At 62.9% G+C, this 26569-nt stretch overlaps 1 protein-coding gene across 1 annotated transcript; it reads left to right on the top strand.

Annotated features, from left to right (window-relative positions):
* The first annotated feature begins 1790 nt into the window (after positions 1–1790).
* CNNM4 (cyclin and CBS domain divalent metal cation transport mediator 4) lies at positions 1791–26274 on the top strand. The gene is made up of 7 exons (XM_075910701.1): positions 1791–3208; positions 19238–19381; positions 19570–19707; positions 20215–20384; positions 21463–21562; positions 22691–22872; positions 25721–26274. The coding sequence occupies exons 1-7, from the start codon at positions 1834–1836 to the stop codon at positions 25925–25927; spliced, it is 2316 nt and encodes a 771-aa protein (XP_075766816.1). The 5' UTR covers positions 1791–1833; the 3' UTR covers positions 25928–26274.
* The last annotated feature ends 295 nt before the right edge of the window (positions 26275–26569 follow it).

The raw sequence follows: 26569 nt of genomic DNA, 5'->3' as shown, positions 1-26569 counted from the left end.
TTTGCTGTCATGTGTCTGTTACAAAACCCACCACAAGCAACAGAGAGGAAAAAACAGATGAAAACTACAGAGAAGAGTTACAGTATCAACTCCCCGATTTGCTGAGCTGGAGGAAAGCAGCTTCTAACTCAGCCCCAGATTTTCTCGTGGATGGTAAAACCCATCCTCCCTAGCCTGGGGGGAATTGTGCTGCAAGCTGCGGGTACAGCAATTCACAGCTTAAGGTGCTTGAAAAACCTCTTCTGTGCTCACCAGCCTCTCGGGCTGTACTAGTGCTGAGCTACTCTCCAGCCACATCTCTGCCAACGACCAATGACTGGAAGGGGGCAGGGTGGGTGAGGTGATATTTGTAGGTGAGGGAGACAAGCTTTCTAGCACCACAGATTGACAGAGCCGGGAGAGGCAGCTGGGCACTTCCTCCAAGCTGAGGGGGAGCACTATGTGGCTGGGAAGCTTGTTTCTCTCACCAGCAGGAGTGGGTCTGGTACAAGACAATGTCACCATCTTGTCTTGCTAATATTCTGGGACCCACCCAGCTACCACTACACTGCAGGCAGTGCCCTCGGGGGGCCATTACAGCCACTGAGGCTCATGCTATGGCCTCTCTTTGTGTTGTATCTCAGGTGAAGGAGCTGCCTCAGGATTGCCATGGGCTGGGACAGTCCAGCAGTGACTGGCTTGAGGGGCACCTTGGGGGGAGTGGTGCAAGCTGAGAAATGTGCCATAGCGTGGATGCAGTGGGAAGGGTTCAGCTTCGCTCCTATTGCCAGAGATGGTAAATAGTAGCTCACTAACGCACAGTTTTGGGGCCCACTCATTAAAGTCTCTCCATTGACCTCCCCAGGCTTTAGGGCAGACCCAAAGGAGACTGCTCCTGCCTTCCCTCAGGTCTGGGCCCAACAGGGAAAACAGCCGGATTCAATCCCCGTGGCTGTGCACTCGCAGTGATCTGCTGAGCCCCTGCCAGGGCTGTTCCTGGGGCGGATGCCAGGAGCACTTGCAGCTGCATCCAAGTTTGTAGGGTGGCACTGGCTGAGCCACCCCAGCACCCAGCCCGTTCCTGGCTCCTGTGTTTTATGGCAAGCTGTAAACGCCAGGGACAAATCAAGGCAAACCAGGGGAAAGAGGAGGAAACTTCCACCTGACAATGCAGAGCCGGGGGGAGATCAGGGCCTAACCCTCAGCCTCGCCCTACAGATTGGTCACAAGGTCCTTGGTAGGGCACCACCCCCCGTGTTCACCATGGGACAGCAATTTACCCCTAGGGCAGGGCACCCACAAACCACCCCCATGCCCCTAAATCCCCCTCCCCCAGGAACTGCCCCCCTGCTCCATCCAGCTCCCCTGGGAACCCCTGCCCCGAGCCCCCTCCCCCGTGAACGGCCCCCCCACCTGCAAACCCCCTCCCCCGCAACCCCCTCCTCCCAGAAATTGCCCCCCCATCACATCCCACTCCCCTGGGAACCTCCTGTTCCATGAACAGCCCCCCCCCACCTGCAACCCCCTCCCCCAGGAACTGCCCCCCCACTCCCCTGGGAACCTCCTGTTCCATGAACAGCCCCCCCCACCTGCAACCCCCTCCCCCAGGAACTGTCCCCCTGGGAACCCCTGCCCCGTGAACGGCCCCCCCCGCAGCCCCCTCCCCCAGGAGCTGCTCCCCCCGCGGACTCCCGGCGCCCCCTTAACACGCTATTCGCGGCGCCCCCTTAAGACGCGAGCAGGGGGCGGGGCCGGGGCGGCTGCGGGGGCGGGGCCGGGGCGGGGCGCGCGGCGGTGACGTGCCGCGCTGCCCAGCACCGGGCGGTTGTTGGCGCGCGGCGCGCGGAGCGGAACATGGCGCCGGGCTGCGGCGGGCGCGGGGGCGGGGCCGCGCTGCGGGCGCTGCTGGGGCTGGCGCTCGCGCTCCCCCTGGCGGCGGGGCCGGGCGCTGCGGGCGGGGGGCGCAGCCTGATCCTGGGCATGCGGCTGGAGGGCAGCAGCAAGACCCCCGGGCCGCCCGCGGCCGGGCTCATCCAGGTGACCGAGGGCAGCCAGGTGCAGCTGCGGCTCTTCGGGCTGGGCATCCAGCCCCGCACGGGCGAGTGGGTGGCCTTCGCCGAGCTGGGCGCCAACGCCAGCGCCAACGGCACCTGCCCCGAGCACAGCCAGGACCTGGTGGTGCAGCCCCGCATGCACGACGCCCGCAACACCTCGGGCGTGCTGCACGTGCAGGTGCAGCCCCTGCGCAAGCACGAGCAGACCAAGCTGTACGTGCTCTGCACCCAGAGCGGCCCCGGCCAGCCCTGGCTGCAGCACGAGGGCCAGGACGGCCGCCTCATGGTGCTGGAGGAGAAGAAGTCGCTGCTGCCCCTCTGGTTCCAGGTCATCCTCATCATCTGCCTGCTGGTGCTCTCCGGCATGTTCAGCGGCCTCAACCTGGGCCTCATGGCGCTGGACCCCATGGAGCTGCGCATCGTGCAGAACTGCGGCACCGACAAGGAGAAGCGCTACGCCCGCAAGATCGAGCCCATCCGCCGCAAGGGCAACTACCTGCTCTGCTCGCTGCTGCTGGGCAACGTGCTGGTGAACACCACCCTCACCATCCTGCTGGACGACCTCATCGGCTCCGGCATCGGCGCCGTGGTCGCCTCCACCATCGGCATCGTCATCTTCGGCGAGATCGTCCCGCAGGCGCTCTGCTCCCGGCACGGCCTGGCCGTGGGCGCCAACACCATCGTCATCACCAAGTTCTTCATGCTCGTGACCTTCCCCCTCTCCTTCCCCGTCAGCAAGCTCCTGGACTGCATCTTGGGCCAGGAGATTGGCACCGTCTACAACCGCGAGAAGCTGGTGGAGATGCTGAAGGTGACGGAGCCCTACAATGACCTGGTGAAGGAGGAACTCAACATGATCCAGGGAGCGCTAGAGCTCCGGACTAAGACGGTGGAGGATATCATGACGCCGCTCCATGACTGCTTCATGATCCACAGCGACGCCATCCTGGACTTCAACACCATGTCGGAGATCATGGAGAGCGGCTACACCCGCATCCCCGTCTACGAGGAGGAGCACTCCAACATCGTGGACATCCTCTATGTCAAGGACCTGGCCTTTGTGGACCCTGACGATTGTACCCCCCTGAAGACCATCACCAAGTTCTACAACCACCCGGTCCATTTTGTCTTCCATGACACCAAGCTGGATGCTATGCTGGAGGAGTTCAAAAAGGGTAAGCCAGCCCAGGCTGGGTTCTGCTTGCTTGGCTGATGTGTTGGGCTGGGCTGGAGGGCTAGCGCAGTAGGTGTGCGGCTTTAGTGGACAGACAGAGGAGCTCACAGGGGCTGCAACTGCGGGAAAGTGAGAGAGGAAATTCAGGGCGACCATCACGGGAATCTCTCCACCACTGGGCTCAGTTAAACCAGTGCAAATCCAAAGGCACCTCTGGCGGCCGTAGTGGAGTGGGGTCAGGGAGCTGAGCTTAGCTGTGCAGGCCTGTCCTCCCCACGGGAAGTGCAGGAATCCATTCAACTCGGCTAGACCAAACATTTGCGAATATGATGCAGGAACCAACCCTGGCTGGGCCCTGTGGAGATGAGCTAGTGAGTCGGTCCATCCCCAACTTCTGTGCTCTGGGCCACCGGCAGGGGTGAGCTCCTAGCGCACTGCCCCGCAGCAGGGACGTTTGCGCTGCGGGGAAGGGAGAGACACATATTGGGACAAGGCCAATTCTGTGCAGTGCGAAACAGTAGAAATGCTTTGCAAAACAGGCTTGTTTATTGCATACTCGGCCGTAGAGACTCCTTAGTGATGCTGGGCAGCCTGAGAGTGTGGGTCTGAAAAGCTTCCCAACCGCTAATATTGACAGAAGTGCTATATTTGCACACAGTCTCTGGTTGGGGTTTTATCTGTATCTGGAGCTACCCTATCCCCACGTGTTTGCATCCCAAACATCCAGGGCCTGCCAAGGTAGAGAACTTGAAAGTGAAACTGATCTAGGAGTATGGAGGAAATCCAGGGATCTGTTGTCCCAGTGGAATGAAATGCAGGAAATAGAGAAAGCAGGGCGGGGGGAGGGGGCAGTTGTGGCTCTGGGGGTCAGCTGAGTGTTTTGATCTCTCTGGTGGTGTTAGCAAAGGGAAGGACGTGCCCTTACTCAAATACTGGGTGTTTCACTTGGTGCTGTCTCTTTAATTCAGACTGTGGATCGTTTTCTCATGGTGCCGAGTCAGCCAAATGCATGACAGAGACTCAGGGTTCAGACAGATGGGAGGGGGGCAGAAGTGTCCCCCCTCCCCCTCCTGGTGGGTTCCCACTTCCGCTGTGATTGAGGAGGCCTTATCTACAGCTTTGTGTCACCAGAAAGTGAAAGCAACAAACTGCTTGTCCCTGGGTCACCCTCCCGCAGTGGTCATGCTCAGATCCTCCAGGCAGGGTTCGCTCTCTACTCTAGGATGTCCAGGACAGGACTTGCCCTGCCCCCCAACTGTGCACGGCCAGGGGCAGGTACTAGCTTTGCTGCCCCACCCAGTGGGCAGAGACACACACGTGCTTGGGAGCGTGTGTTGTGATCCCGTCTCTTCCCAGTGGAACGGCTCTTGCTGGGCACCCCAGGCCTGGTTTGGCACCAGGGCACCTCAGCTGGCGTCGGCGTAACCCCATGGGCCCACTGTGACTTCTGGCAGTGGGCAGCACAGACCTTCCCCTGGAAGGCCGGCCTGGAGTCAGCTATGGCCCAAAGCCATGGCAAGGCCACGTGGGTTGGTGGCCTGTAGCTGGACAGGGTCCAACCCCCAGCACTCGCACAGTCAGAGCAGAGATCTGAGCGCGCAGACTGGCGGGCCCCCGCTCCGGCGCCAGGGGAGTCACTGCGGTTCTTGTGTTGGGACCGGCAGCAGCGCGGCCCAGGACTGGTCCTGGCCGGCGAACTCCCCGTGGCCAGGCCGGCCCGGCCCCTCTGGATCCTGGTTGCGTCACATCAGTCGTGCAGCGGATTCTCAGCCGCTCTGGTCTCAGGCTGTGTCTCGGGGGCGAGTCCTTCCAGGCCTTCCCTCCTCCTCCTTTCTGTTCCTTCTCGCTTCTCTGCCGGTCTCCTTCGTGGCCCCCAGTTCCTATTGCGAAACTCAATGTTACTAATCAGTCGTGGCCTTCGGTACGAGCGCTCCCTACCCGGTCACGCCCCACGACTGCCGGCGATTTGAACCTCGCCACGTTCATTCTGCAGCAGGGGAGTGAGGGCCATACCCGAGAATCGGGGTCCCAGCCCTGGCTGCTAAGGAGTGATGTGCCAGACCCACCTGGAGACAGTGGGAGCTGCTAGACAGGGGTCTCTTGGCCAGCCGCATTGTCATGCGCTTCTGCTGGAGGGTGAGGCTGAGACTTCCGGCTTGACAGCTCCTGGCTGCGGACGAAGCCTTTGACTCCGGGCCCTGCGACCTGGCTGCAGAAGACACAGCGTGAGGCAATTTGGGCAGGGCCTGGGGCCTTTGCTGGGGATTTTGGGGGCACACGCCTACCTGGGAGAACCCACTCGCTTGGCAGGGACTTGTAGCGGGGAGCCATGTTAGTCTGTAACTCTAAAGACGAGCATCCCTGTGGTGCCTTGGAGACTGACACAGACACACGGAGCACCGTGGGCAAACCCGCTGCCTCACAGGAGATGCTGTGGTAGGGGTTGGACAAGCTCTTCCCGGATTTCACTCCCCATGGCCCTGCGGCCTTGTGCGGCAGGGACTCCTCACTCCGCTCTCTTGGTCATCCTCCCCTCCCCACCCCCGTGTTCCCTCTAATATTTTCCATCCGGCTTCGGAATACATTTTGTTCTGCGCACGGAGGCCTGTGCGGACGTGCACCACCAGTGGAAACACTGGCTGGCGGCTGTGGGCGCTCTGCTGAGCAGCTGGGGGGCATTTGAATCTCTCCTGGGCAGCCCCCAAAGTGCTCAGCTTTGCCTGCACCTGCAGCAGCACAAAGCATGTCCTGCCCCCCCCCCCGGGGTTGCTCCAGGTGCAGGCGGGACCCTGGCTCTGCCCCCACCATGCAGCCTCTCACTTTGCCAGTGGACTGGGGGCTGGCTGGGGCTCCGGCCCTTGAAAGCCAGAGGGTGGGAACCCCGGTTCCTCGCCATGGGGACTCGTCACAGAGCTCAGTGGGGGAAGCTTTTCTGCTCTCGTTACGCTCCTCCTCTGTTGTCATGTCTCACATCAGGCCCCCCCCCCCCCCGCCTCTTCGCCAGGCTCCTTCTCTGTGCACGGATCCAGGCCCCCTTGCTCCTGCATCCCCAGATCGATTGCACCCCTTGTCGTCCAGCTGGGAACATCCCGCTCACCCCCCGCAGCTAATCCCCATGTGTGTGTCTGCCCCCCCTGCCCTGGACAGTGCAGACTGGAGGCAGGGCAGGGCAGGGCTTCTCTCCTGTTCCCACACACGGAGCAGGGGCTGACCTGGGTCTCCCACTGCCCAGCCTGGCTCCCCAGTCTCTGGCCAAAGTCTTGCGTCTCTCCAGTCAGTTCTTCCCCCCTGCTTTGTGGGCCTTCAGGAAGGAGGGCTGGTTCCTAGAGCAGCCAAAGCCAAGGGCTGAGGCCGATGTGCTTTTCTGCATGTCCTGAGCCTTCCAGCTCTGCCCTGAGGGAGGTTTCCTGTCTCGTGAACCTTCAGATGCCAAGGATTTTATCCTTGGGTCAGGATTCGGACACTCCTGCCATCTGAAGAAGTGGGCTGTGCCCCCGGCAGCTCACGGTGCCGTCTGGAAGGTGCTACTAGACTGTTGTTTTTGAAGTTTTTCCTGCTACAGACTAACTCCGCTCCCCAGTGACGCTTCAGATGCGAATCAGCCTTGCAAAATCAGCTGCAGCCCCCGCGGGGCACAACCCAGCCTGCCCTGGGAAATGTTTGTACCGGGTTAGCAAATCGCCCCTTGCTCGCCAGCGCCTTGTCCTGGCTCGGGCAGGGCAGTGGAGGCTCACAGAAGATCTGTAAATACCCCCTGAAGTCCTGCCGAAACATCTCCTGTGGCAGTCGCTTCCCGTGGCACGGGGAGGGCCCAATGAATCCCTTCAGGCTTCTGGACTTTCCAGTTCAGCAGCTGTCCCCTGCTCTCCCCGTCCCTGCCTTGCGGCACCTTCCGCCCTGCCCTGGCGTCCCCGCTCAGCCGGGTAGCAGGCGCAGAAAGTGCAGGGGAGAGCCAAGGAGGGAATGAACAAGGGGCCAGGTTTTCCAGGGTCCCTCCTGCTGGGGCACTGCCCTGCGTCCCAAGGCTAGCAGGGAAGCTGGCCCTGCCTGCAATGAGAGACGTGCGCCATCTGTCTGTCCCCCCGTCCCTGTCGCTGTCCCTGTGGGCACCTGCCGCCTGCCCCGACGGCTTCGGAGTCCTAGGAACCGGGCCCTGATGGGAGGGGAGCAGGAAGCTGCCCGGGTTTCTACTCAGCACAGCTGCCTTCCGGGAGTCCCCGCCTCTGGCCCGGTGGAGTCAGTGGGCTCCCCACATGTCTCCAAGCGCGCTGCACAGTGGGGCCTGGAGCCCGGCCCCGACCCTCGCCCCAACGAGCTTTTCTCCTGAGAGAGCAGGAGCTGCCCTGGGGCCGTCTCCCGGTGCCCATGTGGTGCCCAGCGCTGTGCTCTCCGCCCCCCCCCGCCGATGAGCTGGGCCCCCAGCAAAGGGCCTTTCCTTCCCCCTCTCTGTCAGGCCCTGCTGGTCCTGCCTTTGCTGGTTGGAGCCGCCCCCAGCCAGCTCCCTCGGGGCTCCTTGGCACATGGCGGTGGGCGGGAGCTGGGGCCAGGCCAGGGCGGGTTGTCATTGCCCTTCGCCCCACGGGATCGTTACTCCCCGGTGCCAAAGGCACCGAGCCCGTTCTGTTCGGCGCCGGCTGCGCCGCGGGGCGGAGCTCAGAGGCTGCCGTGTCCGAGCGAGGGATGTTCGGTGGCGTTTAATTGGCTAATTGACTAGTCCGTGGAATTTCCATCGCCTCGCTGATGAGCTGATCCCGGGGGAAACCGCAGAGCCGCAGCAAGGAGCCGGCCCGGGATCTAACCCCCCTGCGGCTCCGTGGCAAGGACCAGGCGCAAGCTGCGACAGCTGATTCCTGGCTCGTGCCTGGTCCCCTGCCTCCCCTCCCTGCTGCGGAGACGGTGCTGGGGGGAACCGGCTTGTAAGCTGGCTCCCCCCAGCAGCGGCTCCTGCTTCCCCCCCCCCCCCGCCTCTCACTGATAGAGGCAACAAAGGGGGAGAGAAGCGACTATAGTCACTAACATCTCTAATCTGGGGCGGGCTCCTTGCTCCCCTGCCCACGGGCGTCCTGTTTGTGCTGCCGTGTCTCTGCAGTAGCAGCCTCCTGACGCCGTCGGCCGCGGCGCCCTGCGTCCTCCTGGTGCCGAAAGCCGGGCCCCCACCCAGCAGGAGCACAGCTCTCCAGCCGCCGTGCTGCATTCGGAAACCCCTTCGTTTCGCTTTCCCTGCACCACAGGCTGGTGACTGCCAGCCATAGAGAGAACCCCTAGATCTAACCCAGACTGTGCTCTGCAAAGGGGGTTCGTAGCTTTGCCCTCTCCTCCAACATCCGTCTCGGAGCTGGCGGGGCCAGAAGTTCTGTCCCGGGTCTGGGGCCGAGTGTTGCCCCCCTCAACATCCTTTGGGTGGACGTGGTCCGACAAACCGACCTTTGAGTCCTCAGGCCGGGGGCGGGGCTCTGGGCTGTGCCCCTTGCCTGACCTGCATGGACACTCGCACTTGCTTGACACAACTTGTGTCGCTCTTGGGTGCTTAAACCCCCCCGCTTCTGCCGGGGCCCTGTGACTGCTGCTCTGCCGGAGGGAGACCCTTTCGGGGGCCGAGCAGCATTCCCAGAGCCGGGTCGCCCCAGCCGGGATGCTGAAGGCTGAGTAGCGTAGACTCTGCCTGTCAGCTGCTGGGCAGGCCTGGGTCTGCAGAGAGCTGACTGACCGCCTGGTCATGTGGGTAACCCCGAGCCTGATCTTCCACCTCACCCCATGGAGCTGGAGTGTCTGGCAGGGCAAATCGATACAAAGGGAAACAAGAACAACACGGGAGACTACAGACCAGTCAGTTTGACTTCTGTGCCAGGGAAGATAATGGAGCAAATAGTTAAGGAATCCATCTGCAAACACCTGGAAGATAACAAGGTGATAGGGAGCAGCCAGCAGGGATTTGTGAAGAACAAATCATGTCAAACCAATCTGATTGCTTTCTTTGATAGGATAACGAGCCTTGTGGAGAAGGGAGAAGCGGTGGATGTGGTATATGTAGACTTTAGTAAGGCATTGGACACGGTCTCACATGACCTTCTTATCAATAAACTAGGGAAATACAACTTAGATGGGGCCACTATAAGGTGGGTGTATAACTGGCTTGCTAACCATTCTCAGAGAGTAGTAATTAATGGTTCACAATCCTGCTGGAAGGGCAGAACAAGTGGGATTCTGCAGGGGTCTGTTATGGGACCAGTTCTGTTCAATATCTTCATCAACAGTTTAGGTATTGGCATAGAGAGTACGCTTATAAAGGTTGCAGATGATCCCAAGCTGGGAGGGGTTGTCACTGCTTTGGAGGGTAGGGTCGTCATTCAAAATGATCTGGCAAACAGGATGAAGTTTAAGAAGGACAAATGCAAAGTGCTCCACTGAGGAAGGTACAATCAGTCTCACACACACAGAATGGGAAGCGACTGTCTAGGAAGGAGTCTGGCAGAAAGGGATCTAGGGTCATAGTGGACCACAAGATAAAGGGTACAGAGAAGAGCGACAAGAATGATTAAAGGTCTAGAGAACATGACCTATGAAGCCAGGCTTCATGAACTGGGCTTGTTTAGTTTGGAAAAAAGAGATTAAGGGGGGACATGATAGCGGTTTTCAAATATCTAAAAGGGTGTCACAAGGAGGAAGGCGAAAATTCGTTCCTCTTGGTTTCTGAGGACAGGACAAGGAGTAATGGGCTTAAAGTGCAGCAGGGGAGGTTTAGATTGGACATTAGGAAAAAATTCCTAACTGTCAGGGTGGTCAAATATTGGAATAAATTGCCAAGGGAGGTGGTGGAATCTCCCTCTCTGGAGATATTTAAGAACAGGTTAGACAGACATCTGTCAGGGATGGTGTAGACGGAGCTTGGTCCTGCCTTGAGGGCGGGGGGCTGGACTCGATGACCTCTCGAGGTCCCTTCCAGTCCTATGATTCTATGATAAACATGAGCTGACAGTGCAACGCAAACATGATTCTGGGCTGCGTGAGCAGGAGTGTTGTGAGCAAGACACGAGGAGTCGTTCTAACGCTCTGCTCCGCGCGGATTATTGGAGTCTTGTGTCCATTTCAGGAACGATGTGGAGAAATCGGAGGGAAATTGGTCTCTGAAACTCCTCCCTTCCCAAAGCGGAAATGGGCAGGTCCCCTTCCTCCTGGCGCTGATTGGCTGAGCTAGGGAACGCGCCAGCAAGCGGGAGAGGCTAGCCTGCGTTAGAGTCCGATGCTTGTCCAGTCGCCTGCACACACACGCGGGATGCCCCCGTCCTGCAGCTCTCCCTGCTTGCCCCCGTGCGCGGGGCTGGGCATCCTCCACCGTGGCAGGGTCGCCATTCCTCTGCCAGGGGCTCTGGGTGTGCCGCCTCCTTCCCCCCAAAGCTGGGGCCGCCCATCCCCTCCTGCCTCCCCACGGACCCTTGTGATAGGCCTGGGAGTTAAGCCACAGGGGTCGGCCTGTGACCCTCTGGGGGGCTGGGCAGAGAGGAGCTCATTTGGGTTGGGAGGCGGCAGTGGCTGCTGTCAGCCCCGTTTGTCAACCCAGAGACAATTGCAGAGGTGTTTGGGGTTGGCAGGGGCCCCCTTTCAGCTCCCTGACTCCCCCCATTGATGCCAAGTACATGCCCTGAAATTGTGGAATTGGTTGGATGTAGGTGGCAGCCAGATCCCAGCGTTGGGGGACCCAGTGCTGCCTCCCCCCTCCCTCTGCAGCCATCCCACGCCACTCGGCCAGCTCCGTTCTCTGCCCAGCAGGGACAACCTGGGCACAGCCGCTCTGCTCCCTCCGTGCCAGGAGCTGCCGGGGCACGTCAAGGCCGCTGGACCTGGCTCCCAGTAGGAAGGAAGGTGACAATGGCGGCTCTCCCTGCCCCCGGGGGGACCACATCACTGAGTGAGCTTTTGGCAAGTAGGGTGCTGGCTACCTGGAAGCCCCAGGCCTGCCCTGGCTGCTGGAAGGGAGGAGTCGCTTTTTCTCTCCCCTCTACAGCAGCCCTTTTCCCAGGCTGCTGCCAGTGTGGAGGGGCTCCTCTGTTCCTGCCCCCTGCCTTGGGCTCCCTCCTGGAGCTCAGAGCTGGCAGGAGCTGACCTGATTCCTGACAGTTTCCTGATTAGCTGCTGTGAAACTGACCAGAAGCTTGTCAGTTTCACTCTGCAGCCGCTGGGGGAGACCCTGCCTGTCTACAGGCTACAGCAGGCTGTGCTGGAGCAGGTCACCCTGAGTGCTAGAGGCTGGCTTGTTGGAGTGGCAGCAGGGCTACCGGCCGCGTGGCTGCTCCAAGGGCCTGGGGATTGGCTCGGCTCTGCGGAAGGGCCGCTGGAAGGAAAAGACCTTCGCGGTTTTAGGAAACGTTTCTCCACTTACATTTCTGCTGCTCAGGGGCAGAGTTGCTTTCCCTAGCTCCCCTCTCTCCCGCTTCGGGGCGTGCACCAGTCCCCATGGGGGAGGAGACCGTTTGTCCTCATGGCCCAGCAGGTGATGGGGGTTCCCAGCTCTCCCGTTAATCACCCCTTGGCACTGCTGGGCCCAGCTGGGGCAGCGGTGGGGATGCAGTGCTGGTGGGGGTGGCTGAAATTTGGCATGAGGAGGAAGACGATGGGGCTGGAGAGAAGCAGATCAGGGGGACAGTAGACGATGGGGCAGAGAGTCAGAATCTGACCTACTGAGAGGTGAGCCCCTGTCGATGCCTGGACATATGTGTGTGAGCTACTGGTTTGGGTCGGAAGGAGGGGCAAAGGCAGTATATGGACCAGTCCTGTCTGTGTGCGGCAGGCGGTAGGTATGTGGACCAGGCCTGTCTGTGTGTGGCAGGCGGTAGGTATGTGGACCAGGCCTGTCTGTGTGTGGCAGGCTGGTCTGTGTGTGATAGATGGTAGGTGTATGGACCAGGCCTGTCTGTGTGTGGCAGGTGGTAGGTATATGAACCAGGCCTGTCTGTGTGTGGCAGGCGGTAGGTATGTGGACCAGTCCTGTCTGTGCGCGGCAGGCGGTAGGTATGTGGACCAGGCCTGTCTGTGTGTGGCAGGTGGTAGGTATATGAACCAGGCCTGTCTGTGTGTGGCAGGCGGTAGGTATGTGGACCAGGCCTGTCTGTGTGTGGCAGGCGGTAGGTATGTGGACCAGTCCTGTCTGTGCGCGGCAGGCGGTAGGTATGTGGACCAGGCCTGTCTGTGTGTGGCAGGTGGTAGGTATATGAACCAGGCCTGTCTGTGTGTGGCAGGCGGTAGGTATGTGGACCAGGCCTGTCTGTGTGTGGCAGGCGGTAGGTATATGGACCAGGCCTGTCTGTGTGTGGCAGGCGGTAGGTATGTGGACCAGGCCTGTCTGTGTGTGGCAGGCTGGTCTGTGTGTGATAGGTGGTAGGTGTATGGACCAGGCCTGTCTGTGTGTGGCAGGCAGTAGGTGTATGGACCAGGCCTGTCTGTGTGTGGCAGGCAGTAGGTATATGGACCAGGCCTGTCTGTGTGTGGCAGGCGGTAGGTATGTGGACCAGGCCGGTCTGTGTGTGGCAGGCGGTAGATGTGTGGACCAGGCCGGTCTGTGTGTGACAGGCGGTAGGTGTGTGGACCAGGCCGGGCTGTGTGTGACAGGCGGTAGGTATATATGGACCAGGCCGGGCTGTGTGTGACAGGCAGTAGGTATGTGGACCAGGCCGGTCTGTGTGTGACAGGCGGTAGGTGTATATGGACCAGGCCGGGCTGTGTGTGACAGGCGGTAGGTGTATATGGACCAGGCCGGGCTGTGTGTGACAGGCGGTAGGTATGTGGACCAGGCCGGTCTGTGTGTGACAGGCGGTAGGTATGTGGACCAGACTGTGGGTATGTCTAGACTGCATCCCTCTGTCGGCAGAGGGATGCAGATTAGGCAGGTCAACATTGCACATGAGGCAGGGATTTAAATATCCTGCGCCTAATTTTCATAAAAATGGCCGCCGTGTTTTGCAGACTCGGTGCTTTGTCGCGGGCAGTCGAGAGGGGGATCTGTCGAGAAAGAAAGCCTCTTTCCACAGATCCTGTAAACCTCCTGGCAGGAGGCATAAGAGTTAATGCTCCTGCTGTGCAGTGGGACCTCTGCAGGCCAGCGCTTGGCCCAGAGGTGGGTCTGTCCCCGGGCACGGCCCTGTCGGCAGAGGGCCGGGTGAGCCTCGGTTGCGTGTCAGGAAGTTGTTTCTGTCTCTGTCCTGGGTCCGTGCTGCTCGCTCCTGGGGGTGCTGCTGGCCTGCAGGAGAGGGCGCAGAGCGAGGAGCCCCACCTCCTCCGGGGGGGCAGAGCGACCCCAGGGGGGAGCCGGGAGGTGTAGCAGGGAAGGGGAGGCGCTAAGGGCTAGAGAAGAGTGTGCAGGGGAGAGGTTATTGCCTGATCTGTGCAAACACCCTGCCAGCGCCACCTGCCCATCCCACAGGGCGAGTCCTTGGGGTCCTGGTTACTGTCTCCTCTGCCTGGGAGCTGCCTTTCCAGTACAGCCGGCTGGGCCGGTGTGGCCAGCAGGGCTAGCTAGCATGCTCCCTGCGGGGGGGGGGGAGGGAGGAGGGAGGAGTGACAGCATGGGCACGGGTGGGGGGGCAGAGGGACAGCAGGCAGTGGGGCTCCTGAGATAATCTCCCTTCCCCTCGCGGCTGCAGCTGGAAAGCTCGTCTCTCTCGGCAGAAGATAGTCCCATAAACACTGCCCTAGACTCAGACATCAGCAGGTCATCAAATCCAGCCCCCTGCTCCAACCCAACTCAGCCAGGGCTTTGTCCAGCCGGTCCTTAAGCGCCTCTAGGGATGGAGATTCCACCCCCGCCGGAGGGAACCCAGCCCGGCGCTTCCCCACCCTCCTAGGGGAAGAGTTTTTCCTAATAGCCAATCTAGACCTGCCCCACTGCAACTTGAGCCCATTGCTCCTTGTTCTGCCACCTGCCCCCACTGAGAACAGCCTCTCGCCAGCCTCTTTGGAACCCCCCTTCAGGGAGGTGCAGGCTGCTCTCAAATCCCCCCTCACTCTTCTCTCCTGCAGACTGAACAAGCCCAACTCCCTCAGCCTCTCCTCACAGGTCATGTGCTCCAGCCCCCTGATCACTTGGTTGCCCTCCACTGGACCCTCTCCAATGCGGCCACGTCCTTTCTATGGTGAGGGGCCCAGAACTGGACACAGTACTCCAGATGTGGCCTCCCCAGAGCTGAATAAAGGGGAATAATGACATCTCTGAATCTGCTTGCAATGCTCTTCCTAATGCGCCCCAATGTGCCATTAGCCTTCTTGGCTACAAGGGCCCCCTGTTGACTCCTATCCAGCTTCTCATCCACTGTAACCCCCAGGTCCTTTTCTGCAGAACTGCTACTTAGCCAGTCGGTCCCCAGCCTGCAGCAGGGCTTGGGATCCCCCCGTCCCAAGGGCTGGAGGCCGCACTTGTCTGTGCGGAACCTCATCTGATTCTTTTGGGCCAAGTCTCCGGTTTGACACTAAGCTGGGTGGGTTCTGGGGATGGAGCCCAGAGCCCAACCCTGTTTCCTGGCCACTGGCTTGAGGCAGCTCCCCCGAGCGTGTCTGACGTTGCCACCCCCAGCCCACCTTGAAGCAGCCCCTGGGGCTCTGGGATTTCTGCAGCGCCGGAGCCAGCTGCCACTTGGACCAGGGTCAGCGCATGGTGGAATCTGCACTGCACAAGGCCACCCCGGGTGGGGCTGGGGCTGCTCCCCTGGCTGCTGGGACCACTCCAGTGCGGGGGGGTCCCCACCAGCTGGCCCACCTGAGCTGGGCCTGCCCTGGCCTGGTGCAGTCAGGTGTCCAGCAGCAGTTGGGCACGGCCTGGTTACCCGGTTACCCAGTCGGCGTTCCGGTTAGCCTGTTACTTCCTGGGTAACCGGATCCCCCTTTACATCCTAGTACAGTAAAACTCCATTGGTCCGGCACCATCAGGAACCCGGAAGTGCTCCGGGCAGCCGGACCATTGGAGCTGCTCTGCCCCCGGCTTCCCCGATTCAGCTGCCGCTGAAACTGACCAGCGGCTGAATCGGGGAAGCCGGGGGCAGAGCAGCTGGAGTGCCACCGGGTTGGTCCTGTAGCGCTGCCCCTCGATGCTGTGGGACCAACCCGGCAGCACCCCAGCTGTCCCCGATTCAGCCGCTGCTGAAACTGACCAGCGGCTGACTCCGGGAAGCCCAAGGCAGAGCTGCTCTGCCCCAGGCTTCCCGGAGTCAGCTGCTGGTCAGTTTCAGCAGCGGCTGACTTGGGGACGCCTCTGGCAGAGCAGCTGGGGTGCTGCCGGGTTGGTCCCGTAGCACCGCCCCTTGGCGCTGCGGGACCAACCCAGCAGCACCCCAGCTGCTCTGCCCCAGGCGTCCCCAAGAGCAACTGAGGTGCTGCCGGGTTGATCTCGCAGCGCCAAGGGGCGGCGCCACTGGACCAACCCGGCAGCACCCCAGCTGCTCTGCCGCAGGCGTCCCTGATTCAGCTGCTGCTGAAACTGACCAGCAGCAGCTGAATCGGGGACGCCTGGGGCAGAGCCGGACTATCGGAAGGGGGGGGCTATGCGGGGTCTGAAGTGGCATCCCCCCCACACCACCCTAAGCCCCTCATAGCCCCCCCTTCCGATAGTCTGGCATAGCTGATAATCCGGCACCCCCTGGGTCCTAAAGGTGCCGGATTATCGGAAGTTTACTGTATTAGCGAACCCATCGCTGGCAGGCGTCTGTCCAGCCGGCTCTTCGATATGGAGATTCCACAACCCCCCAGGCAACTTGTCCCTGTGTGTAACCCCCTGGCAGGCGTTTTCCTAAAGTCCAGGCCAAACCTCCCTGCTGCAGTTTAAGCCCCTTGCTGCTTGTCCTGTGCTCAGAGGCCAAGGAGAACCATGTGTCTCCCTCTTCCTTGTCAAGTATCAGAGGGGGAGCCGTGTTAGGCTGAATCTGCAAGAGCGGCGAGGAGTCCTGTGGCACCTTAGAGACTCACCGAAATGCTGGAGCATAAGCTTCTGTGGGCAAAGACCCACTTAGTCAGATGCATGGCGTGGAAATTTCCAGAGGCAGGTATAAATATGCAGGCCAGGATCAGGCTGGAGATGAAGAGGTGGATCCAATCAAGGAGGATGAGGCCCACTTCTAGCAGCTGATCTGGAGGTGTGAATTCCAAGAGAGCAGAAGCTGCTTTTGTAGTTAGCGAGCCATTCACAGTCTTTGTTTAATCCAGAGTTGATTGTGTCAAACTTGCAGATGAACTGGAGCTCAGCAGTTTCTCTTTGAAGTCTGGTCCTGAAGTTTTTTTGCTGCAGGATGGCTACTTTTAGATCTGTAATTGTGTGTCCAGGGAGATTGAAGTGTTCCCCTACAGGTTTTTGTACGTTGCCATTCCTAATATCTGATTTGCGTCCATTGATTCTTTTACGTAGGGACTGTCCAGTTTGGCCGATGTATATAGCAGTGGGGCATTGTTGGCACATGATGGCATATATTACGTTAGATGTGCAGGGGAATGTACCAGTGACGGTATGGCTGATCTGGTTAGGTCCTGTGATGGTGTTGCTGGTGTAGATATGTGGGCAGAGTTGGCACCGAGGTTTGTTGCAAGGATTGGTTCCTGAGTTCGAGTTATTATGGTGCGGTGTGTAGTTGCTGGTGAGAATATGCTTCCGGTTGGCAGGTTGTCTGTGGGCGAGGAGTGGCCTGCCTCCCAAGGCCTGTGAAAGCGAGGGATCATTGTCCCGGATGGGTTGTAGATCACTAATGATGCATTGGAGAGGTTTTAGCTGAGGACTGTAGGTGATGGCCAGTGGTGTTCTTGTCTACGGGACAAGCCCAAGAAAGAAACCAACAGAACACCACTGGCCATCACCTACAGTCCATACCCCACCCGTACCTCCCCCGTACCCCACCCGGTTCCTCCCCCATGCCTGCCCACGTACCCCACCCTGTACCCCCCTGTACCTCTCCCGTACCCCACCTGGTACCTCCCCCATGCCTGCCCGCGTACCCCACCCTGTACCCCCCGTACCTCTCCCGTACCCCACCCCGTACCTCCCCTGTACCTCCCCCATGCCTGTCCACATACCTCCCCTGTGCCTGTCCTCATACCCCACCCCGTACCTCCCCTGTACCCCACCCCGTACCTCCCCTGTACCTCCCCCATGCCTGCCCGCGTACCCCACCCTGTACCCCCCCGTACCTCTCCCGTACCCCACCCCGTACCTCCCCTGTACCTCCCCCATGCCTGTCCACATACCTCCCCTGTGCCTGCCCTCATAACCCACCCCGTACCTCTCCTGTACCCCACCCCGTACCTCTCCTGTACCCCCCCGTACCTCCCCTGTGCCTGCCCGCGTACCCCCTGGAACCCATTGAGTGGGGAGTTCTAGGGGGCAGCAGGAGGAGACTCCCTGGACAGGGCACTGGGCTGAGACTGGAGTCAGGGATGTGGAGAGCTAGTCGCTCCCGTCAGAAGGGGGCAGCAAGGGTGGGACGGGGGGTACGTCAAAGCGGCAGGGCCCTGTGGAGCCTGAGGCCAGACCCCAGTTCCGTGTGGCGCTGCCTCTTGGAAACGCCCCCGTGGGAGCCCGGCGTCCGGCTCCTCGCACAGCGCGAAGCAGCAGGGCCCTGGGGAGACCAGCTGGAGACCCCCCCGCCGGCCACGGGCTCCTGCCACAGCGCCGCACGGAGCCCCCAGCGGGTCCCGGGCTCCACGTGCCGCTTTTGCCGGGGAAGAGCAGCACGAGCCAAGGGCTGAGTCTGCGCCTCAAAGGCGGCAGCGCCTGCTCGACCGTCCGGGTAGCCGGGTACCCGCCGTGGAGCATCCCGCGTTCCGGTCTCCCGGCCCTGCTCTGCCCAGGGGGCGAGAGGCGAGACCCGGAGCTCGGTGGGCGGGACTAGGAGGGATGGGGCAGGGAGCGACTGGGCCTCGATCCCCTGGCCGCTGCAGGGGCCAGGCCAGAGACCCTCCCTGGCTCCCGACTGGCCCAGCAGAGCCTGGAGGAGGAGGGGTCCTGGCTGGGGCCCGGAGCCCAGTGGGGGTTCCCCTCGGCTCTGGATGAAACAGGCCTGTGGGCTCGGGAGCAGAACTGGGGCGAGTGGGCCGAGCCGGCTGGGGCCCATTAGCTGCCCGCGCACAGTGGGGTCTGCGAGGCTTGTTCCAGCCGTGCCCCGAGAGCCGGCTCCCCCCACGTCCCCGAGTCGCTGCCTCTGCCCTTCATGTCTCATCCTTCCCCTCCTGTGCCCTGCACCCCACCCTCCCCCGGATACCACGGCTGGGCATTGGGGGGTGCTGGGGGGGCCGGGGTTAACCAGCGCCCCACCCCCGCCCCTCGGCACTCGGTTAACTGGTCACGCTGCGCCTGGCGGGTGACCTGCTGAAATGGGACTTGCAGGCCTAGCTGGGTCCCCGCCGGGTGACTCCCCTCGGCCAGGGTGCTGCCCCAGGGAGCCCTGGGCAGGGGTCTCGGCTCCCCCTTGCCAGCGGCCTGGGAGTCTCTGTGCTGACGTGACCCCCAGCGACCCCGCGTGGGCCGAAGTCGGGTGGTGGCCGGGGCTGGCCAGGACCCAGGGCTTGTCGCCCGTGCGCGGGGGCGCCTCTGAGGGGCCGGGGCTGGACGCGGGGGGAGCTGGTGTCACTTGTCTGCCCCCTTGGCTCTGGGGCTGCTGGGGCCCAGGGAGCTTGCCCCGCCCATCCCGGCCCCCAAGGCCCAAGCCGCTGCTGGGCAGGACCAGGGGGCTCCCTGCCCTTTGTCAGCCCCCAGCACGAGCAGGTTAACCCGGTTCTGGGTAGCCGGACGGGGTAATTGCAGCCTTCGGTAAGGCAGGGTTTGCCCAATCCACCAAGCTGCACTGCGCGGCCCCCCCAGGAGGGTGTGGGAGGAGGGGAGATTGCAAGGGTGAGATGGAGGGAGTGGGGGGGTGGGGCAGGTGCGGGAGGGATTGTGGGGGCTGGGGCAGGGGGTGGGGAGGGAGGGCGTGTGGGGCGGGGAGAATGGGGGGGGTGACTGGTACGGCGCGGAGGCCGGGCCGGCGGGGTGCCCCTCCCAGGCGGCTGACGGCTCTGTCTCCCCCAGGCAAGTCGCACCTGGCCATCGTGCAGAAGGTGAACAACGAGGGGGAGGGCGACCCCTTCTACGAGGTGCTGGGCCTGGTGACGCTGGAGGACGTCATCGAGGAGATCATCAAGTCGGAGATCCTGGACGAGTCGGACATGTACAGTTAGGTGCCCTGCGGCGCCCGGGACGCGGTGGGGCTGTCGCAGCCGTGCTGCTGGGAGGGCAGAGGCCCAAGGGAGCGCCTGGCTGCAGCCCGGGGGGGCACCGGCTGAGCAGGGAGAGCCCCGGGGCATGTGCCTTTCCCTGCCTGGCAGCCCACGGACGCCCCTGACACCCCCTTCCTCCCGCAGCCGACAACCGCAGCCGGAAGCGCGTGGCCACCCAGAGGAACAAGCGGGATTTCTCTGCCTTCAAGGACTCGGACAACGAGCTCAAGGTGAAGGTCTCGCCCCAGCTGCTGCTGGCCGCGCACCGGTTCCTGGCCACGGGTGAGTCTGCGCCGGGACGCCCAGCTGCCCGCCGGAGGGGAGGGGCTTTGGGAGCGTGATGGGACTCGTGGGAGGACCATGGGGCGTCAGCTGATCCTGGCTGGGCCCTGGCAGCAGAACTGGGAGGTGCCAAGCAAGCGGGAGACAGTCCTGGGCAGAGCAGGCCCAATGGGCGCGACTCGCTGCTGGTGCCCTGTGTCCGGTGCCCAGGGGCCTTTCCTATTCCGGGGCAGCTGCATCGGAGCCCCGGGCCCCATCTGTCCCACGTCAGGCCCACGACTTCGTGGCATGGCGCCCAGTGCCAGGACTCTCAGCCATTCCCTCCTTCCCCTGGCCAGGCGCTCCACACCAGAGGTGGCTGCATGAAGCTGGCTTGGATCAGGAGCAAGGGCCGTGGCTCAGTCCTTTGGGGGCAGCTGGTTCTGCGGAAGCTCCCAGGGCGGGCGGCTGTGCCGGGAGCAGGGGCAGCGCCCTGGGGGTGTCTGACCCTCCTCCCTCTCCCCCCAGAGGTGCCGATGTTCTCGCCGAGCCTCATCTCGGAGAAAATCCTCCTGCGGCTGCTCAAACACCCCGACGTCGTCCACGAGCTGAAGTTTGACGAGCAGAACAAGAGACTGGCCCGGCACTTCCTGTACCACCGGAACAAGCCGTCCGACTACTTCATCCTCGTCCTGCAGGTGCTGCCCAGGCCGGCCCGCGGGGAACCACCCCTTCCCCCCACGAATGTGCCCGACGTGCCAGCAGCCTGCTTGGCTACCAGGCGGACTCGCGCCCAGCTTCTCGCCCACTGCGGTCCCAGGCCCCTTTCTGCCGATCGGCGCCCGGCTGGGGACTCTGCCCGCCCCGGGCAGGACTCCGCACCTGTCCTCCAGCCTCGTCCGATTTCTTGGGGCCCAGCCCGCCAATGTGTCCGGGCCCCATCTCTGCCCCCCCAGCTTAGCGCCCCCTGCGGATGCGATCCACCCCCTCACCAGGTCATTAGTGAGGCTGTCGCCCCAGGCCTGCCCCTTGGGATCCCGGCTGCCGGCTGGACGGCACTGGGGGGCCGCAGAGACGCTGGGGGAGGTGTGGGAATTAGCCTGTTGGGGGCCTCGGAGCAGCAGGTGCCGGGCGGCCTCAGTCCTGCCCCAACCTGCCTGGCCAGGCCCTGGTATCCCGAGAGGAGGCCTCTCACCTGGGCCATCGCCGTCAGCCCCTCTGGAGATCCCCAGTGCCCCTCTGTCTCCCTGCCCCATAGCCTGCTGGGCTGGAGTCGCCCACAGACACCCACCTCCCCCACTCCCCTGCCAGCACCTGTCCATGGGGAAGGAGGGGGCAGGCTGGGGGGCTGCGGGCGAGGAGGGGGGTTGCACAGCTGCGGGGAAGCAGTGGAGGGGGCTGTGGGAGAGATGGGGACCTGTGGAGGGCTGTGGGGGGGAGGAGAAGGCTGGGGGGGGGGGGGGGCTGTGGGAGAGATGGGGACCTGTGGAGGGCTGTGGGGGGGCTGTGGGAGAGATGGGGACCTGTGGAGGGCTGTGAGGAGGAGGCTGAGGGGGGCTGTGGGAGAGATGGGGACCTGTGGAGGGCTGTGGGGGGGAGGAGGAGGCTGTGGGGGGGCTGTGGGAGAGATGGGGACCTGTGGAGGGCTGTGGGGGGGAGGAGAAGGCTGTGGGGGGGGGGCTGTGGGAGAGATGGGGACCTGTGGAGGGCTGTGGGGGGAGGAGGAGGCTGTGAGGGGGGTGTGGGCTGGGCTCTGACAGTCCCTGTGCCATGCAGGGGAAGGTGGAGGTGGAGGCCGGCAAGGAGAACATGAAATTTGAGACGGGCGCCTTCTCCTACTATGGCATGATGGCGCTGAACCCGCCCCCCCAGCTGGGTAAGTGTCCACCCCCCACAGGGCCAGAGCCTGGGCACCGTTGGGAAGGGTGGACTCGGTGTCTCCAGGGGCAGTGGGAGCAACCAGGCAAGGCTGCGGCTCACAGGGACAGCGTGCCAGCCCTGCCAGTGCCCCTCAGTCCCGACCCACAGCCCCCACCAGCCCAGTCCTCCTTTCCCTCCCCCCCCCAACGGTGCCCCTCACTCCTGCCCCACAGCCCCTCCCCCCCGCCCTGCCGGGCCTCCCGCTACCCCACCCCGGGGCCTTTCTCAACACACAATTGGGCAAAACTTGTCTGATCCGCTTGTGCCTGGCGCCACCTCGTGGTCCCAGGCGGGTGTGGCAGCACATCACGCTCTGCTGGTGGCCGTTCCCGCGTAGGGCCCTGGGGCGCCACTCTCCGTCTCCCTGCGCGGCCGGCCCTCGTCCCCAGGGAGATTTCCGCAGCTTCGGCCTGGTTCCCTGGCTCTCGCCCCGGCCTGGCTGGGCCTTGCTCACGGGCCCCACGCATCTGCCTCGGGGACTGGCCCACCGGAGCCGCCCAGAGACAGGCGCGCCAGGGAGGTGGAGAGCATCTGACCAGGCTACGGCCCCCCGCCCCCGCCAGGCACCCAGAGGGGCAAGTCTGCTGCCCCCCCCATAGCGGGGCGGCTCCTCCCAGGCAGAACCTCTCGGAAGGCCTCCGCGGACCATGGGGAATCCACCCCCACACCGCACGGTCATTGGCGTTTCCATGGGATGGGCTCCGGGATCCCGAGGGGAGAGCTCTGAGCAGGGCCCCGGGGCTGGGCCAAGTTCTGTGGCCTTGCAGCGTCCCCATGCTGGGCCAGACTCGGGCCTCCCTCCCTGCAGCTTGCCTGGTGCTGAGGCCAGACCCAGGGCGGCCTGGGAGGAGCTGGGGCCCAGGATGGCTCTGGGGATGAGGCTCAGAGCCTGGGGCCAGTGGTCCGTGTGCGGGGAACGGGGCCTGGCCGGCTCCCAGCAGAGGGCAGGGTGGTGCTGCTCCCTTCCAAGAGCGGCCCCAGGCCTGGGCTCTCTGGACGGAGGGTGCTGGCTGCAGCGCCGGGCCTGGGGCGGGGGCTGGCTGGCGAGGGGGCCGCACCCGCTCAGCTGCCCGTCTGTCTGCAGAGCTGCACTCCCCATCGCACATGAGCAGCCTGAACCGCTCGGCCTCGCTCATCTACCACGAGCGCTCGGACTCCATCGTCTCGCCCATCAGCGGCAGCGCCAACCAGCTCAACCTGTGCAGCAGCTCCCAGTACATCTCCGACTTCAGCGTCCGCGCCCTCACCGACCTGCAGTTCCTCAAGGTGAGGGCTGGGCCAGCGGCGTGGGGCGGGCGGGGCGAGGGAGCGACGCAAGGGGCCTCGGACTGCTGGCAGAGGGACCCAAGGCCCTGAGCTTCGTAGTGCTGGGATCCTGGGGCCCGGTCAGTCCCGGCTGGGTTCCCTTTGAGCCCTGCTGGTCTCCTCGCCCCGCCCCAGGGGGCTGCACCCCGGGCTGGCTTGTGACCGTGGGGGGGTCTGGAAGGCAATCGGGCCCCCCCATGAGACGTGTTTTATGGGGGCCAGCTGCAGCGTGCTCCCTTCACAAGACTCAGCCGCACGTAGGGCCCAAAGCCCCAGATCGTTCCTGTAACCAGGCCAACGTGCACCGCGTGAAAGGCTCCAGCAGACCAGCCACGCGTGACCCCGTCACGTGTAACAAGCCGGCAGCGTCTGCTCACCTCCCGGCTTTGAACTAACCCGTCGCGCCTCTTTCCAAGTCAGCGCGGCAGGAAAAGGCCCTTTCTGCACCAGGCCTGGGCTGGTCTTCCCACGCCCAGCCAGAATCGGGGCTTTCCACCGCCTGGACTGCCTGCGCTGGGAGAGCACTGCGCGGCCGGAGGTGGCAGAGGAGGGCTGCGCTCAGGCTTGGCGCCCCGGTGGAGGCAGTGCAGGGAGACCAGTGGGCTGGGGGGGATGTGGGAAGCAGAGCCTCCGGCGGGGCTGGCTGGTGTGAGCGCCATGGGAAGCAGCGGGACTGTTTGGAGACGATGCCCGGAGCCGCAGATACCTGGTCCCGGGGAGCACGGTTAGCGCACAGGCGGGTCGGACGCGCGGGGGCCTCGTGGACGACGACAGGGAAAGCCAAAGGAAGTGGAATTGGCCTGGTGGCTCTGTCCCCTTTAGCTCAGACAGTGGAGGAGGAGGAAAGTTGTGGGAAGACCCGAGTCCGACTCCGCTCACCTGCTCAACGACGGGCGAGGCAAAGGGCCTCTCCTCCCGGGACACGTCAAGCCGCAGGGTGTTCGTCGTGCCGCCCCACCGGCCGTGCGCCTGCGTTCTCGGGGAGGGGCAGAGGGTGGGACTGAAAGGTGCACCAGGAAAGGAGGAAGAGGTTTTGCTACTTGTGGCCTTTTGGAAGATGCAGCCCGAGGAATATCTGCCGTCAGTTCCTCCAGACACTGCAGCGTCTGCCCGTCAGCCCCGGGGCCAGGGAAAGACCAGAGCTGCCAGTGCCCATGGGAGTTGACACTCGGAGGATGCTCAAGAACCCCGGCTCCGCGTCGAGAGGGCTGGTCGTAGCGCCCAGGGCAGAGCCCCCGAGAGCACAGCAGCCCCGGGGCTGAGGAGGGGCTGGCGTCGGGGACGAGGCCTTCGCGGCACAGCCCACCCTGCTGAGGGCCCCTGCGACTGGGCCCAGAGACCGATGGAAACGAAACCCAAATGACGAAGAGGCGGCGCCGAACGCGACAGCAACTTGCCAAGTGGCCTGTGGCGCAGGGGCTCGGGCAAAGGCCGGCGACGGTGCAGCCCGGGGAAGTGCGCAGCCGAGTGCCAGACGCTCCGCTGCGGTGACAGGCAGCAACACGCTGAAATCGGCGCAAACGTTCCAGGCCGCCTGGCTGGCTGAACGGGAGGGGCCTGTGCTGGGCTGCAGTTGGGGAGATTGGTAACTGGCTCTGCGGCTCCGAGGTGTCTCGCTCCGAAGGCTGACGCCTGCTGGGCTGCCCAGCAAGTGCCTCGAATAAAGGCACCAGACTGGGGAAAACAGGCTGGTCCACTGGCAAGTGGGGAAGGGTTTGTTCCCTGGGGAATATGTTTAAAGTCTAAAGTCCGGGTTCCCAAGCTGGGGGGCATGAAGAAATTCCAGGCGGGGCACAAGGGATTTTTTAAACCCTCTTTCCCCCCCCCCCCCCCACCACCACCCCCACAATCAAGTTTTACAGCCCCGGTCAGTTCAAGTTTTGCCAATTTGGGGGTGGGGGGAGGGGCTGAGGGTTTTTTCGAAAATCAAAAAGGGGGCGTGATGCCAAAAAGTTTGGGAACCTCTGGTCTAAAGTATTGAACTCTAGTAACTGACGTGTTTTCAGCTGGGGAGAAAGCCGGATGTTTACAGCGTCACGGCTGATTTCATGCGTTCTTTGTAATTCTGCTTATAAGAACCAAAGTGTCCAGCACAGACGCAATTCTTAGAAAAGGGAGTGTGCGGGATTATCCTACTGGGGGGAATGGAGCATGGCATGCTGGGATCTGTAGTCTGGTAGAGGTGGGAGGGATGGAGCATGGCATGCTGGGATCTGTAGTCTGGTAGGGGTGGGAGGGATGGAGCATGGCATGCTGGGATCTGTAGTCTGGTAGAGGTGGGAGGGACGGAGCATGGCATGCTGGGATCTGTAGTCTGGTAGGGGTGGGAGAGATGGAGCATGGCATGCTGGGATCTGTAGTCTGGTAGAGGTGGGAGGGATGGAGCATGGCATGCTGGGATCTGTAGTCTGGTAGGCGTGGGAGGGATGGAGCATGGCATGCTGGGATCTGTAGTCTGGTAGGGGTGGGAGGGATGGAGCATGGCATGCTGGGATCTGTGGTCTCTGGAGGCAGTAGGAAGGGCTGGAGCATGGCATGCTGGGATCTGTAGTCTGGTGGGGGGTGAAAGAGGAGCTGGAGCATGGCATGCTGGGATCTGTAGTTTGGTGGGGGTGGGAGAGGGACCAGAGAGTAGTGTGCTGGGATCTGTAGTCTCTAGTAGGAGTGGGAGAAGAGCCAGAGCATGCTGGGTTGTGTAGTTTGGTGCTGCTCGTCTACACTCAAGACGGCAGTAGCCAAAGGCCCGGCTCTGGAGCTCTGTTGGGCTCGTCCGGCTGGTTGACCACGTCTGCCCTCTCCCCCTCTGCAGATCACACGCCAGCAATACCAGAACGGCCTGCTGGCCTCGCGCCTGGACAGCTGCCCTCAGTCTCCGGACAGTGGTGCCCCCAAAACGGACCCTGGCACGACAGAGAAGGCGGAGCCCTCGGCGGCCGAGGAGACCTCAGCCCTCCTGAAGGAGAGGAATTGCCAGAAGCACAGGAGCAGCCACAGTCCCCAGGAGAATGCCATCTGAGCCGGCCCCCCCGCCGGACACTGCGCACCCTTTGGGAGGGGGAGCTGGGGGCTGCCCTCCCTGCACCCACCAGCTCTTAGTGCTCCCCCCGGGGCTTGGATCGCCCGGGGCAGCCCCCGCCAGCGCTGCTGAGGATGCGGGTTCGTGGCACCGTGGCCACGGCAGGATGCACAAGGGAACCCCCAGCCCTGCCCGGAAGTGGCCAGGGAGCTGCTGGGTCCCAGCGCCCGGCTGGACCTCGGATGGGGCAGAGAGGGGCCCCCAGAGGGCTCACCCAGAGAGCCCAGTTGCTGCTGTTTCTAAACTGGCTTTTATTTAAATGAATAAAGATGGAACCAAAGGGATGAGCTCTCAAGGCCCAGGCCTGCTGGAAGAGCCCAGCCAAGGGCAGCTCAGCATGGCCCCGGCCCAGCAGCAAATCCATCCCTGGCCAGGCAGCCTGGGGAGGGGGGGGTCGCTGGCCCGACTCTGGCGGGGTCTTGGGTTGTTGTGGGGCAGTCGGGGTCCGTTCAGAGGAGCCGGGGCTGGGCTGGGACTGGCAGGGCTCCTCAGCCCACCCCCTGGGCTCTGCCCTCCCTGCCTAGGGCCCAGCTGGGGCCAGGGGGCCCGGCCCAGCAGCTTTCTCCCCGCGCTGGGCAGGCT

The sequence above is a fragment of the Pelodiscus sinensis genome, chromosome 28 (genome assembly GCF_049634645.1).
Source record: "Pelodiscus sinensis isolate JC-2024 chromosome 28, ASM4963464v1, whole genome shotgun sequence".
NCBI lineage: Eukaryota > Metazoa > Chordata > Testudines > Trionychidae > Pelodiscus > Pelodiscus sinensis.
The sequence above is the reverse complement of the archived record's forward strand: the minus strand, read 5'-3'. Positions and strand labels throughout refer to the sequence as shown.

Excerpts from the sequence above, each read along its gene's own strand:
- CNNM4 (XM_075910701.1), top strand. The coding sequence starts at position 1,834 with ATGGCGCCGGGCTGCGGCGGGCGCGGGGGCGGGGCCGCGCTGCGGGCG. Across the intron at positions 20,385-21,462 it reads ACTTCATCCTCGTCCTGCAG|GGGAAGGTGGAGGTGGAGGC; the intron begins GTGCTGCCCAGG and ends TGTGCCATGCAG. Across the intron at positions 21,563-22,690 it reads GAACCCGCCCCCCCAGCTGG|AGCTGCACTCCCCATCGCAC; the intron begins GTAAGTGTCCAC and ends GTCTGTCTGCAG.